This window comes from Lepidochelys kempii, chromosome 1 (genome assembly GCF_965140285.1).
Source record: "Lepidochelys kempii isolate rLepKem1 chromosome 1, rLepKem1.hap1, whole genome shotgun sequence".
NCBI lineage: Eukaryota > Metazoa > Chordata > Testudines > Cheloniidae > Lepidochelys > Lepidochelys kempii.
In genome coordinates this window covers 81,738,998-81,758,131 of record NC_136380.1, presented here as the reverse complement: position 1 = coordinate 81,758,131, position 19,134 = coordinate 81,738,998, and the positions used below count along the sequence as shown (strand labels likewise).

The 19,134-nt window shown below is 41.1% G+C and overlaps 1 protein-coding gene across 14 annotated transcripts in view; it reads left to right on the top strand.

Moving 5' to 3' along the window:
- The window catches only part of MYCBP2 (MYC binding protein 2), a 414,963-nt gene that overhangs the window by 73,396 nt on the left and 322,433 nt on the right, over nt 1-19,134 (top strand). For all 14 annotated transcript variants that reach the window (XM_073347171.2, XM_073347218.2, XM_073347180.2 and 11 more), the window contains exons 9-11: nt 1,266-1,339; nt 4,583-4,721; nt 5,588-5,664. In XM_073347171.2, coding sequence (XP_073203272.1) covers nt 1,266-1,339; nt 4,583-4,721; nt 5,588-5,664 — 290 coding nt within the window. The remainder of the gene's footprint in view (nt 1-1,265; nt 1,340-4,582; nt 4,722-5,587; nt 5,665-19,134) is intronic.

Genomic DNA, 19,134 nt, shown 5'->3' with positions numbered 1-19,134 from the left:
TCCATCCCGACCTAGTTACTAAGTATTATGGCCATACATTGGATCACATCCTCAGCTCCCTGCAACTAACGGCGTGGCTACTTCATGGCTAAATGAGAAGGAAGAGCAGTGGTTGGTAGCTGTTTAGCAGGTCCTACCCAACAATAGAAAACCCTCTACCAAAATGGCCTATTCAGCGAAATGGAAGCAATTTTCAGTGTGGTCATTGGCCCTTGGAGTTCAGCTGACGTGGTTTCTATCCAGAACATCTTGGAGTACTTGCTGCAGTTAGTTGTTGGGACTGGCATTTGGCTCACTGACAGTGGATTGCACAGTGATATACGCGTTTCTACTCCCATTCAGGGAAGATCAGTCTTCTCTAGTACCATGGTAGGAAGATTCTTAAAAGGGCTTCTTCATCTCCATCCTCCTGTCCGAGAGCCAGTTCCTCTGTGGGACCCTACCATGGTCCTAGTAGCTTTAATCGGACCTCTGTTAGATCCCCTGGAATCCTGTCCCTTTCTGGTTTTGTGTCAGAAAACTGCATACCTGATAGTGTTAACATCCACAAGGAGTTTGTGTGAGTTGCAGGCTCTGATGGCAGAGCCTCCTTACACACAATTCTCCAAGGACAAGGTGACTTTACGATCACAGCCTGAGGGAAACACTTGACATAAAAAATTTCAGATCAAATGGGTAAAGACTGACCAAGATATAAACAACTAAAAACAGGGTATTACAATGGGAAGCGTCAGGCAACCTTAATAATGATTGTGCTACCAATACTGAATACAAAAGACCTAGCTCATTGGGTGGCCTTCTCCTTAAAGCTTCTGGCTCCAATAAAATGTTTTTACTTAAAATTGCAAGTTTATATCACTAACAGACATCTTGTTAGATTTTAAGCTTGTTCTTAGTAGTCTGGGTTACTCATCACATATGTACTGCTATTATGCTAAGCATTTAGTATTGTGGAAACCCCCTTTGCTCCAGATGCTGTATGGTTTTAATAATTATAAAAGAAGATAGATAGTAAACATTGCATTTTTTTTGGAAGTTTTGGTGCATATTCATTATTAAAACATGAAAAGAAAATTTTTTGGAAAGAAAAATCCTAGTAAAGAAGAACATGTGAAAACTCTAGTTTGCGTTCTGCAAAAATGGACTTTTAAATTTGGTTGCTTTTTGGGCAACCTCCTTTAACACCAGTGATAGTGCTTTGGCAAAGATATGGAGTAGAATGTCTTTAATTGAGATGAATACTTCATTTTTTCCTTCCTACACAGATTGCAACACTGAAGGGCAGAATATCCTGTTCACTGATGGAGAGTACATTAATCAGATAGCAGCTTCTAGAGATGTAAGTATTCAATGTATAGTGTAGACATTTTGTTTTTTCCCTCAGCCAACACAGATGTCACTGCACTAAGTGGTCGTCTTTCAGATAAAAAGACGGACTCCTTTTGGCTAGTGTAGATAAAGGCAAAAACGCGTAGCTAGAAAAAATGAAAAATTGCTAGGCATCTGTCAAGAGCTTAGATTTCATACTACTTCATCTTCAATTGTGGCAAAATATCCTTTTCAGACATATATTTTACAATCAGTTTGGTAGCTCTGCTTCTGTATATGAGATTTTGTGGGCTGAAAAGTTTTTTGTTTATTTTAATGTGGCTGGCTGGACTTCCTTGCCATTAGGTCATGCTGTATATGAGTATATTTTCAAGGTAATTTGCGTTATGCTTTTCAGTAAAGCCTGTTCTGTTTCAAAAGAACACTGAGGTTAAAAGGGGCATACTTTTAACGATTGTGCCATTTGGAGTTTCTTCACTTTATGATGATTTCTGCATTTCTTTTTAAAACAGGTTTCCTTCAGATAAGGTAGTAAAAAATTGTACACTTACTGTGATGGATTGAATTCTAGTGTGACATTTGGGAATGGTATCAGGTTTCATGTTCTGTTGTTGAATAAATGATGGATAATTTTTAATTTCATTAGAGGCAGCATTGTCTTGGCAGGAGAAGGGGGAAACGATCTAATAGCAAAACCATGATTGGCTGCTCATCCTATAGTAAAATTAAGCACTATAAGCAAACATTTGGTTTTTAAAGCCCCCTACACAAATTCATTGGGTGAGATCTTTCAGCAGGGATTGCTATTAATATGGCAAGTTTATGGAAAGGGTTTATCTTGTGAAAAATGAGTTAAGCAATGAGTTAAGTGATCTAGGTGTTCTTTCTGACTCTGCCATGGATTTCCTGTGTAACTGTCGCAGTTCATTTAACCTTTGCTTCAGTTTCCCATCTGTAAAACGCTGTCCTTATACTTCCTTTCTTTGAAGAGGTGTTGAGGTATAACCCACTTATGTTTGTTTGTAAAGTGGTTGTCTGCAAGCCATTAAGTACAAAGTATTATATTACTATTGGGAATATCTACCTTCATGGATAATCCTTTAAAAATAGTTATCTACCCTTATGGATTTTCTATCCAGTTTATTCATTTTTAAAAAGGCATTTTGCATTGCTATACTTTGTAAAACTATATGTAAAACCATTCTTCTCCACACACTTGGCATACTACATTTGAGTCAAGTGAGTGGAGAAGACTGGTTTTACACATACATTTGGGCATACCTACAGATACACATCCTCAAATGTGAATTTCATTTTTGGTGGTTTTTTATACTGTAGGAATGGAATGTGGGATTGGTTTCAGATCCTCCTTTCATTCATGTAACTGAAAATCGACTTCAGTACACAAGTATCAAACTTCCTTTATGAAATGTGCTTGGAATAGAAACACATTTTGTAGGTGTAAAACTCTAATCTGTAGTCAGCGTTCAATCCAAACTTCCCTAAAGTAAAAAGCTGTTAATATGTGATTTAGTGGTCTTGTTTCAGTTCATTATAAAGAATCTGGAGATGTGAAGTCTGGACCTAGATATAGAGCTGAAGTTCCTCAAAATTTGGGGAAGTTTGTCTGTGGGATTCTATTTCAGATCTATTACAAAAAGTAATTTTCTCTCTGATACTCACACCTTCTTGTCAACTGTTAAGAATAGGCCACTTGCACCTTGATTGAATTTGCGTCGTTAGGACTGCCCCCCCCTCCTCCCATTAGTAAGGCAACTCCCATCTTTTCATGTGCTGTAATATATATACTGCTTACTATATTTTTTTAATCCATGCATCTGATGAAGTGGGTTTTAGCTCAAGAAAGCTTATGCCCACATAAATTTGTTAGTCTCTAAGGTGCCACAAGGACTCCTCATTGTTTTTGCTGATACAGAATAACACGGCTACCATTCTGAAATCTGTATTTCAGATCTGTTTTGTGTATTTATGTGGTGGGGGGTGTTTGTTTGTTTTTTTTTTTTTTTGTTTTTGTTTTGTTTGCTATGCCAAGTTCTTGATGATAGTGTTCATGTGGAATAGTTCGTACCATATTTAAATTTTGTGTGTGATCTTTTCCAAATGGCAACTGAGAAAACTCATCTAATATTCTACTTTATCATTATTTTTTAAAACCCCTTCTAATTTTCAAGATTTTGGAATTTTTTTTTAAAGCGTTACTTTTTTGTAATTTCCAGCAGTAAAAATGGAAGAATGGATTGAACTTCACATTGCACAGATTGACCTGACTTTTTTGAATACACTGCTGAATTTTTTTAGCAGCTGAAAATTAGAGTATATAGCTTGTTGAATACTTGTCTTCTTTAACATCTACGTTCTTTTAATCTCTGATGTCAGTGTAGTCAGTCCTCTGATTCTTATCTAACGTTTCTCTTTCCTTGTATGCTATTTTGCTGTTAAGAAGAAAAACGAAGTTGGTATGAGGGGGAAAACCCAATTGCTTAGGTTGTGACACAAATAAATCAGTTTTGATTCTAGCCTTGATTCATTTCTATTTGAGGGGACAAACAGATCTGTTAAGATAGGTAATATGTATGCTGAAATGCCTATGGACAAGAGTTACAAAAGTCATGTTACAGTTTTCATGTTAGCTTAAAAGTATGTGTTTTGTGTTATCTGACAGTGTTAAATTATTTGTAGCAAGAGAAGTACCAGACTCTGACCATTTTGTTGGTTTTCTTATGCACACTTACTACTTAGCTGTTACGAAATGAACCATAAAATGTTTACTTAAAGCCTTTTAGTAAACATACACTGTGAAGCTGCCAAGACTAAAAATTGGTCAGCATAACTTTTGCCCCATGGAATAAACATTAAAAGACAACACATTCCATGGTTTTAGGAGTTTCAATAACTTGTGTGTCTTGGTTTGGTTTTTAATACATTTGAAGCAGAAGCAGTGATATATTTGAAAAAGTATGGTTTTTAGGCCTATCTCTTCAGGTCTGTCTGTCTCTAAAACATTTTACTTGTCTTCTATTCTTTTTACACTCTTTTTCACCAATTATTAGTCACTTTTCTACCTTTAAAACCCCCCATAATTTTGTCAGTGTGTTACCTACTGATTTGTTTTGAAGGATGACTGGGGATGCACAGTATACTCTTTGCAGGGTGAGATTAAGTCAGACTTACTTGTGGCACAGAAACTAACTAAAATGTTTGTTTAATGGTTTAAATGATTTATTTGTTACAGGATGGCTTTGTAGTTCGAATATTTGCAACAAGTACGGAGCCAGTACTGCAACAAGAACTGCAGCTTAAACTTGCTAGAAAGTGCTTACATGCCTGTGGTATCTCATTATTTGATCTGGAGAAAGACTTGCACATTATCAGTAAGACTTCATTTTGTAATGTCGTTTTCTTTCAACATTATAAGTAGTACAAACTTCGTACTATAATTCAATCCAATATATAAAAGTGAACAAGAACAAGTAAGGGGAGTAGCAGTGGTCTTTTCAGACTGAGAGCTCCATTCAGGAGTGGTGGAAGCTCACTAAAAGTTGGGGGGCCACCTGCGCCTGAACCGCCCCTTATGCTGCCCCTTCTCCAAGATCCCGTCCTGGTCCCACACCGCCTCTTCGACCCAAGATCCCACCCCCCACTTGCTCCTCTCCACCTCCTCCCCTGGGGCCATGCTCCCTCTCCCCACCACCCCTCTGTTCGAGTGTCCCTGGCTCCATTACAAATATACTGGTGACTACTAACATGGACCTTCATAGTTCTTAAACCCATACCCATATTGGTTTGTAGCAATCAACTTTATCCTATGTAAAAAAGGATCATTGTTTAAAATAACAGTTAGCTATGCCTCTACACTTGGAATCCATGTGGATTTAAAGTGAAACATAGTTGTCCTTTTGGAATTAGTTTAGAACTTTCCCATTGTAATGAAAGTAATTGAAGGTATACTTTCTGAAAATGTTCATGGAAAATATATTTTATTTGAGCTCTGATTTTTTTCTATAATTAGAGGTATGATTGTAAACTTGAAATTTCATATCACTTGGATTAGTTTGCGTTGAAAGAAAGCTTTCTTGAACTAAATGTTTTTCTGAGGTTCTGATCATATTGTCAGTTGACATCAATGACAAAATCTGCTTCTACAACTGTGCAGGATGAGGCACATAAGGAAAAAATTATCTTTAAAACCAACTACATATAAATTGCATACCTAATTTACATCTTGTTATGCTCTCAGGTACAGGGTTCGATGAGGAGTCAGCTGTTCTTGGTGCAGGAAGAGAATTTGCACTAATGAAAACTGCTAGTGGAAAGGTATTAGAAATATTTCATTATTGATATTAAATTGCATAAATAATATGCTACCAGATCTTTGTTATGGAAATTAGATTTGATATATTGGTTTGGAAAAGAATGATTAATTTCTGCTTCTACAAATATATTATGCTATTGTACATTGACAGTTGGCTATAGTTTTTATATATTGGCTTTCACTGTGATGTAGAAAAGACAAACCAATAAGATTAAGTAGTGTTCATATAGCAATTTAATTTTTTTATAACCCTCTCCTATACAAAATTATAGCAACAAAAATTACTGGATTATTCTTTCATTAACCAAATGTCATATGTTCACATTTTTTCAGTCCTATCAAAATTAAGTACTAAATTACAAGTAAAGCCTATATGTTCTTTCTTAGTACGTCTGTGTAGTTGAACGTATACAAAACTTGCCTTAAAATTTACTCTCTAACTTTGTCATCTACTTAATTTCAGTTTTGTTAAAGCAGCTTCTGGCTTTTCTAAATGAAAAGTACTCCTCAGCTGGAATCCAAAAGAATGGCTAGAGTTGGCTATAAGAATGGCTATTGCTGGGTTACAGAGAGGGAAGGGCCATAAAATGATGTTGTTGCTTTAACAGGGGGTAGCACTATTAGTTACAGCAGTGGATCTCAACGTATTTATCATTGTGGGTTGCATATGCAGCCCACAATGTGTTACGTGGGCCGCAGGTTGAGAACCACAGTGTCCCCCTGCCCAGAGACTCCTCCACAGTGTGGGTCCAGGAGCGGAGCCCTTGGGTGTGGGGCTGGGCAGCCGAACTCTGCCCCTGCTGCCCAGAACTGGGTAAACCTGGAGCTGCTGTAGCACTCCCACAAACTCATAGTTTCCAGCACCCCCCCACCGCCTCACTGCCCAGAGTGCGCCCTGCATCCCAAACCTGCCCAGAGACCCACTATCCCGCACCCTGGCCCCCTGCGTCACTCACTAGCCCCGTGCTGGCAGGAGTGCTCCAGTAGGCTTCCTGACACTGTCCCCCTCTTAGCCAGCACCGCCCCCTTTTAGATCAGAGCGGCAAATTTTGAGGGTTTTTTTAGCACACAACTGTGCTAAAAAATTAGCTGTGTGCTAATTGGGCTGGTGGTTGAGAACCGCTGAGTTATAGTGTTGCATAGTAATTGTAAATGGATTGTTTTAAATTCTTGCATATAAGTTTGAGATATTTTTCTTAATGAGTAGCTAAGAAACAGCCTTTAGACCCTAAATGTACTTTCTAAGCTGTACTATCAAATAATTTTATTTTTATGTCAAAATTTAGGTTTTGTGTTTACCAAAAAAAAAGGGTGGGGTAGTGGTGGAGGAGAGATAACAAAGCATACAGTGGATCAAATGCTTCCCAGTGCGGAAGTTCTGTGCAACGTCCTTTTCACCACTAAATTGGTTAGTAGAGCTTTGTCCAGATGCTTTCTGGACTGGTGAGTCTCACTCATTAAGCTTAGACATGTTTTCATGAATCTTTCTTTTACATGTGAATGAAAGCAGGTTTTTTATAGATAGGAATTTTAAACAGTTTTATAATGGTGGAATTCCATACACTACTTTAAATAGTTTTACTTTTTAGTTCTTGTGAGGTATCACAATGATCAGTTTATCTTCAATCCAAATTAGATGAAGTGAAGAAAAGAAACAACACAGATGGTGAAAAGTAAATTAAACTTAAAAAAGTCTCTTCAGTTTTAAAAAGCTTTTTTGTTTACTTAATTTGTAAAATTTAGTAACTCAAAATGGATTTCAATGTGAATAGTTCAATTTTTTGTACCTTGTCAGTGCCTCCTTTTAAGGAAGCAATATCAATGCAGATTTTTTGTTGGAATACTAATTTTTTAAAGAGGCTGGTATTTTTAAATGGGAATCTTGAGGAACTCAGAACTATTTAATTCAAATTGTATGTCTAAAATCAACCTTATTGTGAGGTTGCAGTCTTCTGAAAATAAACAGTTATTTTGCTTGAATTGTTTATCTACAAGCCCTAGATACTTCTACAAACCTTCTTTATGCTGCGTGGTTCTCTATAAGTTCTTAACAGGTTGCTTGTTGCTGTATATTTAGAGTGTAAACCGGATACTTTCTCTTGTACCCTCAGTTGGCTTAAGCCTATTCCTAGTGGTTAGGAAGGTTAGCTCAGCTCAGTGGAAACTATTTTCACTTTTCTCAGAGATATGCTGCATATTAATTGATGTCTGTGGTCTAACTGGAAAAGTCAGCTGGGGAAAACATTTTATCTTGTTTACAGTTTGTATGACCTTGTATATTACCTATTATGATTTTCCCATTTGGACAACTGTTTAGATTTTTTCACGGCTGTTCGTATCGAACAGTTTAGGGAGATATTTTATTTCCCTAAGATCAGAGTTCTGGTTTTGGCATGGTAGTTTGAACCTATGACAATGGGCATAAAACTTACAAATCCAAATAGTGTCTGAGTCACAATAAGGTTTAACTATGTAAAAATAGAAGTTGCTCAATCTGGAACCTTTTCAAATGAAGGAGATTGCAAATGAATTTGAAGTGGTTCTTTTTCAAATGTACAAAATCCTTTTCAAACCAAACATGGTAGTTTTCATAGCTCTGATCCTCTGTAGTATTATGTTTGATTTACTGACAACCCTGATCATCTTCAGAAGTGCTGCATGAGGTTTTACATTCTCTAAGAAAGGTAAACTTTGGAGACAAAACAGGTTCAGAGACAGTCTGATGATGATATTGTCTAACAGCTTATGAGACATTGGAGATAAAGGTTTCTAAACTACAAACATAGTCAATGGTGCTGTACGTGCTATGTCAGCAAAAAATTGGCCCAATGTTTTGTGGTTGTTTATCAATAATATACATGATGATTACTGTGGTATAGTAACAAACATTCATTTTTAATTTACTCATCCACAGTGGTTGGTAGGTATTTACTGAAAAATGAATGTTTTAACATAATGTGTATATTGAAATCCACACAAAGTATCGTATCCAGTGATATGTCAGTCTGTGGATTCTTTGAGTACTGCAGTGTTTTGGTCAGTTTCATTTTTTGAATCCCATATTTACAAGAATGCAACTTTTTTCTATCAAATGTTTTTTAAAAAAACATTCCTGGAATCACTTTTTTCTCCTTTGTTCAACTTTTTCAGGATCGGGATTATATCAAAAAGTAGCACTATGATACTGTTAGGAAGGTGGATTTCAAAATAAAATAAACTAGTCAAAAAGATCCTGAAGTACAAAGTCAAAATCAAAATCCTTAGAGCTAGCGTGGAGATCATTTAGGAAAATCATCATCATCAGTTATGCACATTCCCTTTTAAACAAAATAAAACAAAAAGTAGAAAAAGCTCAGTATGGTTAAAGGGCAAGTTAGAGAGGTTATTTGATGCTAGTCTTCAGAAAATAACCATCCAGTGTCTAACTTTCCTTTCCTAATTGATAAACTAGGAAAGAAAAGTCTCTGACATCACTGGCAATATCTGACTCCCTGTTGATCAGGCTTCAAGTTAGGGCAGGGTAGAGAGACGATTCTTGTTGCTCTAATAGAGAACTTCAACGTCTCTGTTTAAAAAAACAATAACAAGAGGAACTACACCTTCTGAAACACTCTGTGTAGTATTTGACACTGCTAATCATAAAATATTTCCTGACCTTCCAAAAACCTGCAGAGATTAATGGAAATGCGCTGAAAAAGTTTGAATTCTTCTCAGACCAAACCCAGAAGGTTGTGTATACTCTATCTCCATAGCCTTTAACTTCAGGGTACCATAATGCTCAGAATTATGGTCTGAAACCATGGGAATAGCTGGTAAACAGATGCTGAGATGTGAGTGCTACACAGACAACATGCAGCTGTGCATCCATCACCTTTACATCAAATGCAAATAGCACAATCTCTACCTTTTTTAATGTGTCGCTGAAATCAGTAACTGATCAAAGAGTAGATGAATAAAGTCTGGTAAGAACCATCTCTGGGTATGTCTCAGCTGGAGCTAGAGGTGTAATTTCCAGCTCAGGTAGGTATATCTGCATTAGCTCTGATAGAACCAATAAAGAAGCAAAAATTATTCTTCATAACATTGCCTTCATGCAGTCCTGCTGGAGGAGCTGCATAATCCATGCTGTTGTAGATTTTTTGAGTAGTACTTGGTAGGAGGTGTGACAGGGTCGGGCCTGATGGCTACAGGAGAGTAATAGAAGGCAGATATATTAGCCTCAGGTTAAGTAGGTCCCTTTTCCATGGGTAAGGTAACAGGGAAGGTTCCAGTACAATCAGGAACCTTCTGGAGACAATTAAGACAGACAGGCTGATTAGAACACCTGCAGTCAATCAAGAAGCTGCTAGAATCCATTAAGGCAGGCTAATTAGGGCACCTGGGTTTAAAAAGGAGCTCCCTTCAGTTTGTGGTGCATGGGTAAGGAGCTGGGAGCAAGAGGCGCTAGGAGCTGAGAGTGAGAAAGCATACTGTTGGAGGACTTAAGAGTACAAGCATTATCAAACACCAGGAGGAAGGTCCTAAGGTGAGGATAAAGAAGGTGTTGGGAGGAGACCATGGGGAAGTAGCCCAGAAAGTTGTAGCTGTCACACAGCTGTTCCAGGAGGCACTCTAGACAGCTGCATTCCACAGGGCCCTGGGCTGGAACCAGATTAGAGGGCGGGCCTGGGTTCCCCCCAAACCTCCCAACTCCTGGTCAGGCACAGGAGAAGTTGACCTGGACTGTGGGTTTACGAAAATGGCCAAACTAAGGGCTGCCATGAAGCTCCAAGGCAAACAAATCTGCCAATAAGCGCAAGACCCACCAAGGTAGAGGAGGAACTTTGTCACAGAGGGTTTACATATGCATGATCTTCACATTCTACAATCCATTTACTGCCAGAATAGTATGCCACCCCACACCAAATCTCACTGAACTCCCTGTAAATTGCTCTTTATAATGCAGCTGGAGTTTTATTAGAAGCAGGAGTCCTAGTTTTCGGTGATTTAAAAAGAAAAACAACCCAAATTCTCTAATTTTAAAAAAAAAATTGCCTTTTTTCTGCTATTAAAATGAAATGCTGAACTTTAGTTTCCTTAGCCACAATATATACAGGTATTAGTTGAACCCAATGTTTTATTGATATATTTACAATTTTTAAGCAAGTTTGAAACCACCAATGCCATCAGTCATAATAAAATTAAATTAATGGAATGAGCTAGTCACCGTGCATTGTTTCTTTACTGTTGTCAATGGACCTGCTGTTTCAGCGTCTTGTTTTCATTTTTTTTTCCATTCAGTTTTAGTGCTTTCCATGTGTTCTACAATTGTCTGTTCTCGAATGTAATCTACAACCTTGCTGCATACAGTACAGAACAGCACATTGCCACCAATGTGAAATTTGTCCAAGCCAAACTCATTGACACTGTTTTTAGGGGTGATTTTTGAAGTTTTCAACAACTTTTTATAACTTTAACTATGTCTGGAGGCTGAAGTGAAATTTGAGATGTGCATCCAATGCACTGAACCAGAGTCTTTTGCCTATCAGTACTTGTAGAGGGGTGGCACTTGCACCTTGTGGCTGTGGCCCCTTCTCTGGCTACATGAAGTGGCGCTGCCCCGACACCCTCTGTTCCCTCTTACTGCTTGTGGCTGGAGTCGGAGCTCTGTGTGTGGTTGTAGTCTCAAACTTTGCATTTAATCTTTAGCCTACTTTTATTATATGTATCAGAGTAACAGCCACGTTAGTCTGTATTCACAAAAAGAAAAAGAGTACTTGTGGCACCTTAGAGACTAACCAGTTTATTTGAGCATAAGCTTTTGTGAGCTGCAGCTCACTTCATCGGATGCATACTGATGAAGTGAGCTGTAGCTCACGAAAGCTTATGCTCAAATAAATTGGTTAGTCTAAGGTGCCACAAGTACTCCTTTTCTTTTTATTATATGTAGTTAGTGTTAGTTGCTATGTAGTGTTCCCAGTGATGCCCTCATCTGGGTTTAAACATTGCCGTTCATGTGGAGGAATGATCTCAAACAGCGACCCCACATGTGGATGCTTGCTTTTTCTTGGTAAGGCACACCTTAAGAGCGTAGATCATTTAAGGAGAGGACTCAGGTTGCATGGGAGCTTTGCCTCAAGCAGCACCTGCTTGAACAGGCCATGTGACATGATCTGGTACTGAGGCCCTCCTTGGGCCTGAGAGCACCCTTGGGCTTGGAGAGCGCTGCTGTCTCTTGTTCTGGGGCAGGTGCCTCTCTGAAGAGGCTCAGGAGCCTTTCTCCGTCATCTGTGCCAAAGAAGAGGTCTCATAAGACAAATTATAATGGCTCCAGGTTGTGGGGCAACTCCTTTGCTTCCCCCAGAAAGAGCTCAGACTGATGGAGGGCTGGCTTTGGTGCGCATGATGGCGCAGGTACCTTTGGCCCTTCCCTAGTACTGAGTAGGGAGGTCATAACCCTAATACCATTGTTCCAGTTCTGGTCTCCGGATGTTCGTTGAGTCCGGTACCGACAAGGGCGAGGCCTTACAAACTGTATCCACTGCATCAAAGTACCAGACTGTGGTAGAATTGCCCTGCCTTTCGGCTCCATCCTCATAGCTGGTCCAAGATTTTACAAGTCAAGTACCTTAGATAGCCCCTCCAAAGGAGTTTGCCACCAGTCATTGGGCCCCTCAGCATTGTACCCAAGATGTTTCTCCCCTGGTAGCTGGGATGGGTATGCTACCAGAATCAGTACCGGGGACCTCGGTACTGGGACCATCCGTGGCCCCGCTACAATTGATGCCACAGCTGCTTCCATGGCAAGTGTCACCACTGTCAACATTGATGCACTTGGGTGCACAAGGATTGATGCTGCCTGCGGTACCAGCATGGTTGGTACTGATGGTACTGCCTTCATCGGGGGCACTGATTCCAGACTCATTTTGGGCAATGGATGAATTGATTTGTCTTTTGGCTCCCTTGGGAGTTGCTCCACCCATGTCTTTGAGATCACAGGACTCTTCTGCTTCCAAGTTGGGGTCATCCGCCTCCTGCTCTGCTTAGCCTGCCAGTGGACCAGTATGGCTGCTGCGGTTGACACATGCCCTGGATGGAGGTCCCTGGCCTGGCACCTACTAGCCACCAATGTCCTATCCGTATCAGTGCCTACCTTGGAGACCGTGGGATGCTTCTTGTTAGTGGAGATCTCGCTCCTGGTCCCATTCAAAGGCAAGATTGACAATGGTGGCTGCAGATCAGCTGCAAGCTCAGACATCGGTGGTTTTCCTCCCTGAAGAGCTGCTGGAGTCCTTCTGTCCGGGTATGTCATTCCAGGAGCAAGAGCTGGTTTGGCTCAGCCAAGAGCCTTGTCCTCATCTCCAGATGATGCAGTGCTGCCTGGTTTGTCCTCCCCTTCTATTCTGGAAGACTTTATGGCATACCAGGACCTTTTACGCTGTGGAGCTGCATCCTTCTGCATCCAGGCAGTGTTTCTCCAGGAGAACATACACACACTGGTGGACATTCTACAGCCATCTGTCCCTGAGAGAGTGGCCCTCTGGAGTAATAATGTGCTCTTCGAGACAGTGAGAGCCCTGTGGAGTACATTGGTCTCAGTACCACTGGTAGCTAAGCGCATGGAGAAGCGCTACTTTGCTCCTGTGCAGGAATTTTAAGGGTTCTGTTCCCATCTGTCCCTGAATTCTCTGGTTGTAATGGCAATGAATGACAGCGCCTGACAGGGTAAGTTCAAGCCCATCCTCAAGGATAGAAAGTCCAAGTAGTTGGACCTTTGGCCAGAAAGGTCTGTACCTTATCGTCCCAACCGATCAACAAGCTTTGCTGTCCACATTTGATTTTCTCAACTGGTCAGCAGTGTCCAAGTGTGTAGACCAGTTGCTCAAGGGCTTGCGTGAGGAATTTAGGGTGTTTGTCACAGAAGGCTGGTTTGTTGCCAAGATATCACTGCAGTCCCCCCTTGATGTTGCAGGTGCTTCAGCCAGGGTGATGGCCGCTGTGGTTACTCTGAGGAGAACTTCCTGGCTGCAAAACTCTGGGATCACTTTGGATGTCCAGCAAGACATTGAGGACTTGCCTTTTGATATCCAGACCTAGTTCTTGGACAAGACTGGCACTTTTTGCACTCCTTTAAGGATTCCAGGGCTACCTGGAGGTCCTTTGGGGCGTATATACAGCCCACGCAGAGATGCTACTATGGGGTTCAGCAACAGGAAGCAGGGCGACTACCCCAGAAAGAGGGATAGGTCTCACAAAAGGAATCACTCAGGTTCAGGGTTCAGTCAGTCCATGCCTTCACTTGGCACTTGCTAAGCAGCAATTTTGAGTGCTTGGTCCAGAGCACTGTTCTAATTATTGCTTTACCCTCTTTGTCCCCATGTTCCTTTGGGGACAGACTGTCCCATTTTTACAATGTGTGGGACTTGATTACCTCTGACAGCTATGTTCTAGACACTGTCAGATGGGGCTATGCCATCCAGTTCCTCTACACATGCCATCCATATCCCACTGCTCCTCTTCAAGGACCCGTCTCACGAAACACTGCTCATTAAGCAAGTCAGCCCTCTGCTGACGTTGGGAGAGGTGTAGGAAGTTCTGCTAGAACATTGGGGCCACGGCTTCTACTCTTGGTACTTCCTGATACCAAAACCCAAGAGTGGGATAAGATCTATCCTTGACTTTCGCGGCCTCAACATATTCATCAAATACATGAGGTTCAGCATAGTCACTCTATTGGCTTTCTTCCCCGTGTTGTCTCAGAATGACTGGTTAGTTGCTTTGGATCTCAGGATGCTTACTTTCATATGACGATTCTAACGAATCACAGGAAATTTTCTTCGATTTGTGGTAGGAGAACATTTAGCCTCTTTTCTGCCCCCTGACTTTTCACCAAATGCATTGCTGTGGTCATGGCGTATCTCAGGAGGAAAGGAATCCATATCTTCCTGTACCTTGACAATTGCTTACTGAAGGGTGGCTCTGGAGAGGAGGTTCTTGCCAATGTCACTATCATGTTGTCTGTGCTCCACCAACTGGGGTTAATTTTAAATGCCAGAAAGTCATCGTTGGCTCCCACTCAGAAAATTGAGTTCATTGGGGCCCTGTTAGATTCCACGAGGTCGAGAGCGTTCTTCCAACTAATTGTTTCTAGGCATTTCAACAGCTCTGCCTCAGTCTGCAACTCAGCCTCCATGACAGTCAGGATGTCTGTGAGCCTGTTGGGACATAAGTGGTCTAGTTAGCCAGGTTATACCTTCACCATCTTCATATGTGGCCTCAGGATGGTCTACTGTCCTGCCTTACATTCTGTGGATAGATTGGTTTGTGTTCCTCCACTAGTCCTAGACTCCTTGAGCTTTTGGGCATCCCCATGCAATGTGTACTGAGGAGTCCCCTTCACTCAGCCTTCTCCAACCAAGTTTAGTTATTAATGCCTCCCTTTTGGTGGAGGGGGGAGGAGGGATGCATCTGGACTCAGTGTATGCAGATCCTGGGGTTGGAACAGGAAACCTCGCTCTATATCAACATTTGAGCCATCCACAATGCATGTTGTGCCTTCCGGTACCATATCAGGGACTCAGTGGTTCACATATTCCCCGATAATACCACTGCGATGTGAACAAACAAGGAGGAGCACTTTTCAGGTTACTCTGCTCTGAGGCCATCAACCTGTGGCAATTCTGCATCAAAGACGACATCCCTACGGTAGCAGTCCACTTGCTGGAGATGCAGAATTGTCTTGTGAACCATTTCAGCAGGTTTTTCTCCATGAGTGGTCCCTGACAGCCAATGTCCTCAAGGTCATTTTTGCAATCTGGGACATCCCCACGATTGACCTCTTTGTGATGAGGAAAAACAGAAAGTGGTGCCAATTCTGTTTTTTGGGGGGGCTCAGCCCGGGCTCCCTCTCGGATACTTTCCACTGCAGCACGTAGTTGACTCTGTTGTACACCTTTCACCCTATTCTGATCATTCCTCAGGGCATCCTCAAGCTCAAGGTGGATCGGGGCAAGCTCATCTTAATTGTTGTGGTGTGGCTGAAACAGTGCTGGTTCACATACCTCCTTGTTCAAGGCTCCCATACCGCTTCCTCTCTGTCCCGACCTGCTCACTCAGAACCATGGCCACACTCTCCATCCTGTGATTAGCTCCATGCACCTCATGGCGTGGCTGCTGCATGGCTGAATGAAGAGGTAGAACAGTGTGTGGCATCTGTCCAACATGTCCTACTCAACAGTAGGAAGTCCTCCACTAGGACAGCCTACTTAGTGAAGTGGAAGAGGTTCTCGGTGTGGTTCTTGGCCTGTGGGACCCAACCAACAGGGACTTCCATCTAGAACATGTTGGAGTACCTACTACATCTTTAGAAATCAGGGCTGACTCTCAGTTCACTGAGTGCATTTTGCAGCAATATCTGTGTTTCGTCCCCTTATTAGGGGAAATCAGTTATTTCCAATACTACCGTGATAAGATTTCTGAAAGGGCTTCTCCACTTACATCATCAGGTCCGAGAGCCAGTCCCATTGTAGGACCTAAACGCAGTTCTGCTGGCTCTAGTTGACCCTCCATTGGAGCCCTTTGCATCCTGTCTGCTGCCCCTCCTGTCTCAGAAAACTGCATTCTTGATAACCATTACATCTGCAAGGAGGGTGGGTCAGTTGCAGGCCCTGATGGTGGGCCCTTCTTACGTGCATTTCTCCAGGGGGCAAATAATGCTTTGGCCACACCCAAAGTTTTTTCCAAGATGATCTGAGTTTCATCTGAATCAGGCGGTATATTTATCTGTGTTTTTTCCCTAAGACGCATTTCTTCCCAAAGGAACAGCTCTTCCATATGTTGGATGTCAAGCAGTGTCTAACCTTTCATCTGAACAGGACTGAACTGTTTCATACTTTGCCTCACTGTTTGTTTAATATGTGGACCTCACAAAAAGGCCACAGGTCTCTGCACAGACCATCTCTAGATGGATAACCTCTTGTTCCAAGACTGTGTATGAGAGCTTCAGCTATGCCTTCTCAGCAGATACAAACTCATTTGATGAGAACACAAGCAACGCCGATAGCGTTCCTCAGTGATGTTTCCATGTTGCTTTTGAGTGAGCTGAGGCCTTGTCTACACTACAGGAAAGTCGATCTAAGCTACGCAATTTGAGTTACGTGAGTAGCATAACTCAAGTCGATGTAGCTTAGATCTACTTACCGCGGAGTCCACACTACGCGATGTTGACTGGAGACACTCTCCTGTTGACTCCCCTTACTCTTCTTGATCCGGTGGAGTACAGGAGTCCAATGGGAGAGCGATCTGTGGTCGATTTAACGGGTCTTCTAAATCTACCACTGATGCCTCGATCACTGCACATCAATCCCCCGGTAAGTGTAGACAAGCCTAAAGTGGCGAATATGTCTACATCAACTCCAAGAAGGAGGAACGGTTACTTACTGTAACTGTGGTGCTTTGAGATGTGATACAGATGTGTATTCCATGACCCACTCTCCATCATAGTCTGCACTTGAGCTTTTGGTGCAAAGGAACTGAGAGGGGGTTGGGGCAGTGTCACCTCATATAGCCACAGCCATGACGTGGGAGTGCTGCCCCTCTACAGGTACTGTCCGGCTCCAGTGTGCTAGGTGTGGCACACCTAAGTTGAATACATGTCTGCATCACATCTCAAAAAAACACAGTTACAGTAAATAACCATTACTACTTCTTGCCTTTTAATGTTCCATGAATCAAGTGAGTCTGTAAAAGAACTGTCTATGCCACTAAGAATGGCACTTAGCTAAAGGGTATGATGCCTGCAGTGCTGTCTCAAAGAAGTGACCAAAAGTACTGCAAGACTGCTTCACAAAATGCTGCCTCAAGAGGTAGTATGAGAATCTGAAAGGCAAAAAGTAAATACTTAAGTAGAATGGATTTAGCCTGTAGAATTAATTCCCATAAGATATTGAAGACCAAAGCTTGGTGGAATTCATAAAGGGAATAGACATATGGATATTTCAGTCCTAACATATGGGTATAAAAGCTGGAAATCCCCTAGAGCTACAGACAGACATTTAAATGCCTTCCAAAGCAAAATGCCTCAAAAACACTACTTTCATAAATGGAATGAGTCTATTACAAATGCCAAGATTTGTCGGAGTTCAGCAACCCTTTATGCCAACGTTATCTAGAAAAGAAGATGGAAATATATGGGGCATGTGTAAAGAATAAATCCAGAATAGCTGCCATGATGGGTGTGCTATTGAGAAGCTGGAGGAACATGCAAAAGGGGTGGATTGAAAGAATCCCTCCACTGAGTGCTACTCAGAGGCAAAACCTATGGGATTTAACAATACAGAGGATATGTGAAGAGTGGCCCAGGATAGACCGCTTAAGTGACAGGTAATTGCGTGGGAAGTATTCAGAGATTCAGATATGGAGAAGAGTACGTTACATAGGATATATTTTTGAATGAACTTTTGTGTCCTGTAGCATAAACCAATAATTAAGCTGATGGGGTTTAAGAAGAAATGTCCTGTGTGGGCAGGTCACTTCATAATTGTGCATTGTAAGGTCTCTTGTAAGTTGGTACTGGTTATTGCTGCGGACAGGCTACTGGGACCAGCTGCAACAGTGGTCTGATTTGGTATTGCAGTTATTTTGGTATTGCAAATCCATAGGAATCATACGGTGATTAGAGTTAGAAGAAGCCTCAGGAGGTCATCTAGTCCAACTCGCTGCTCAAAGCAGGACCAACCCCAAATAAATCATCCCAGCCAGGGCTTTGTCAAGCCGGGCCTTAAAAACCTTTAAAGATGGAGATTCCACCACCTCCCCTGGTAACCCATTCCAGTGCTTCACCACCCTTCTAGTGAAATAGTTTTTCCTAATATCCAACTAGACCTCCCCCCATTGCTTCTTGTTCTGTCCTATGTTTCTAACAAAGGAGAGTTTTTGGTATTGGATGATGTTTAAATTGATATTTTTTAAAAGCAATGTTCAGACTGACATTTCTTAATTTAACTCATTTTACCAGTGTTTTACCAGATCATGACACTAAGTACCAAAAGTACAATATGTACTAACATATTGAATAACTGGATAAGTTAAAGAATGTGTTTTTTATTTTGGTTTTCCTTGGTCTTTTTGCTTTGTAAGCATGCTTTCTGTTAATCTGCTCCTGTAATCAAATGAATCCTCATGTAGTTTCGGGTGTATTAATGCATAATTAACTATCAAAAGATTTTTGAGCATACAAAGGAAGAGAGCTATGGCATAGAGTATCTTGGGGAAAAAATGCATGTTGCTGTTGTATTCCATTTCACCTTGCTGAGGTCATAGCTGGAAATAAGTCCAGTTATGGTTGTCATTTATAGTAAACTTTTCTAAGGTCATTATTAAGACTAATTTTTAACTTATTTACCATTAAATCATCAAATGGGAAAAATCCTTGAACCCCTTTATTTTGAATCTTGCTTTTATTAGATACAGTTATTGTTTCATTTTAAGTATTA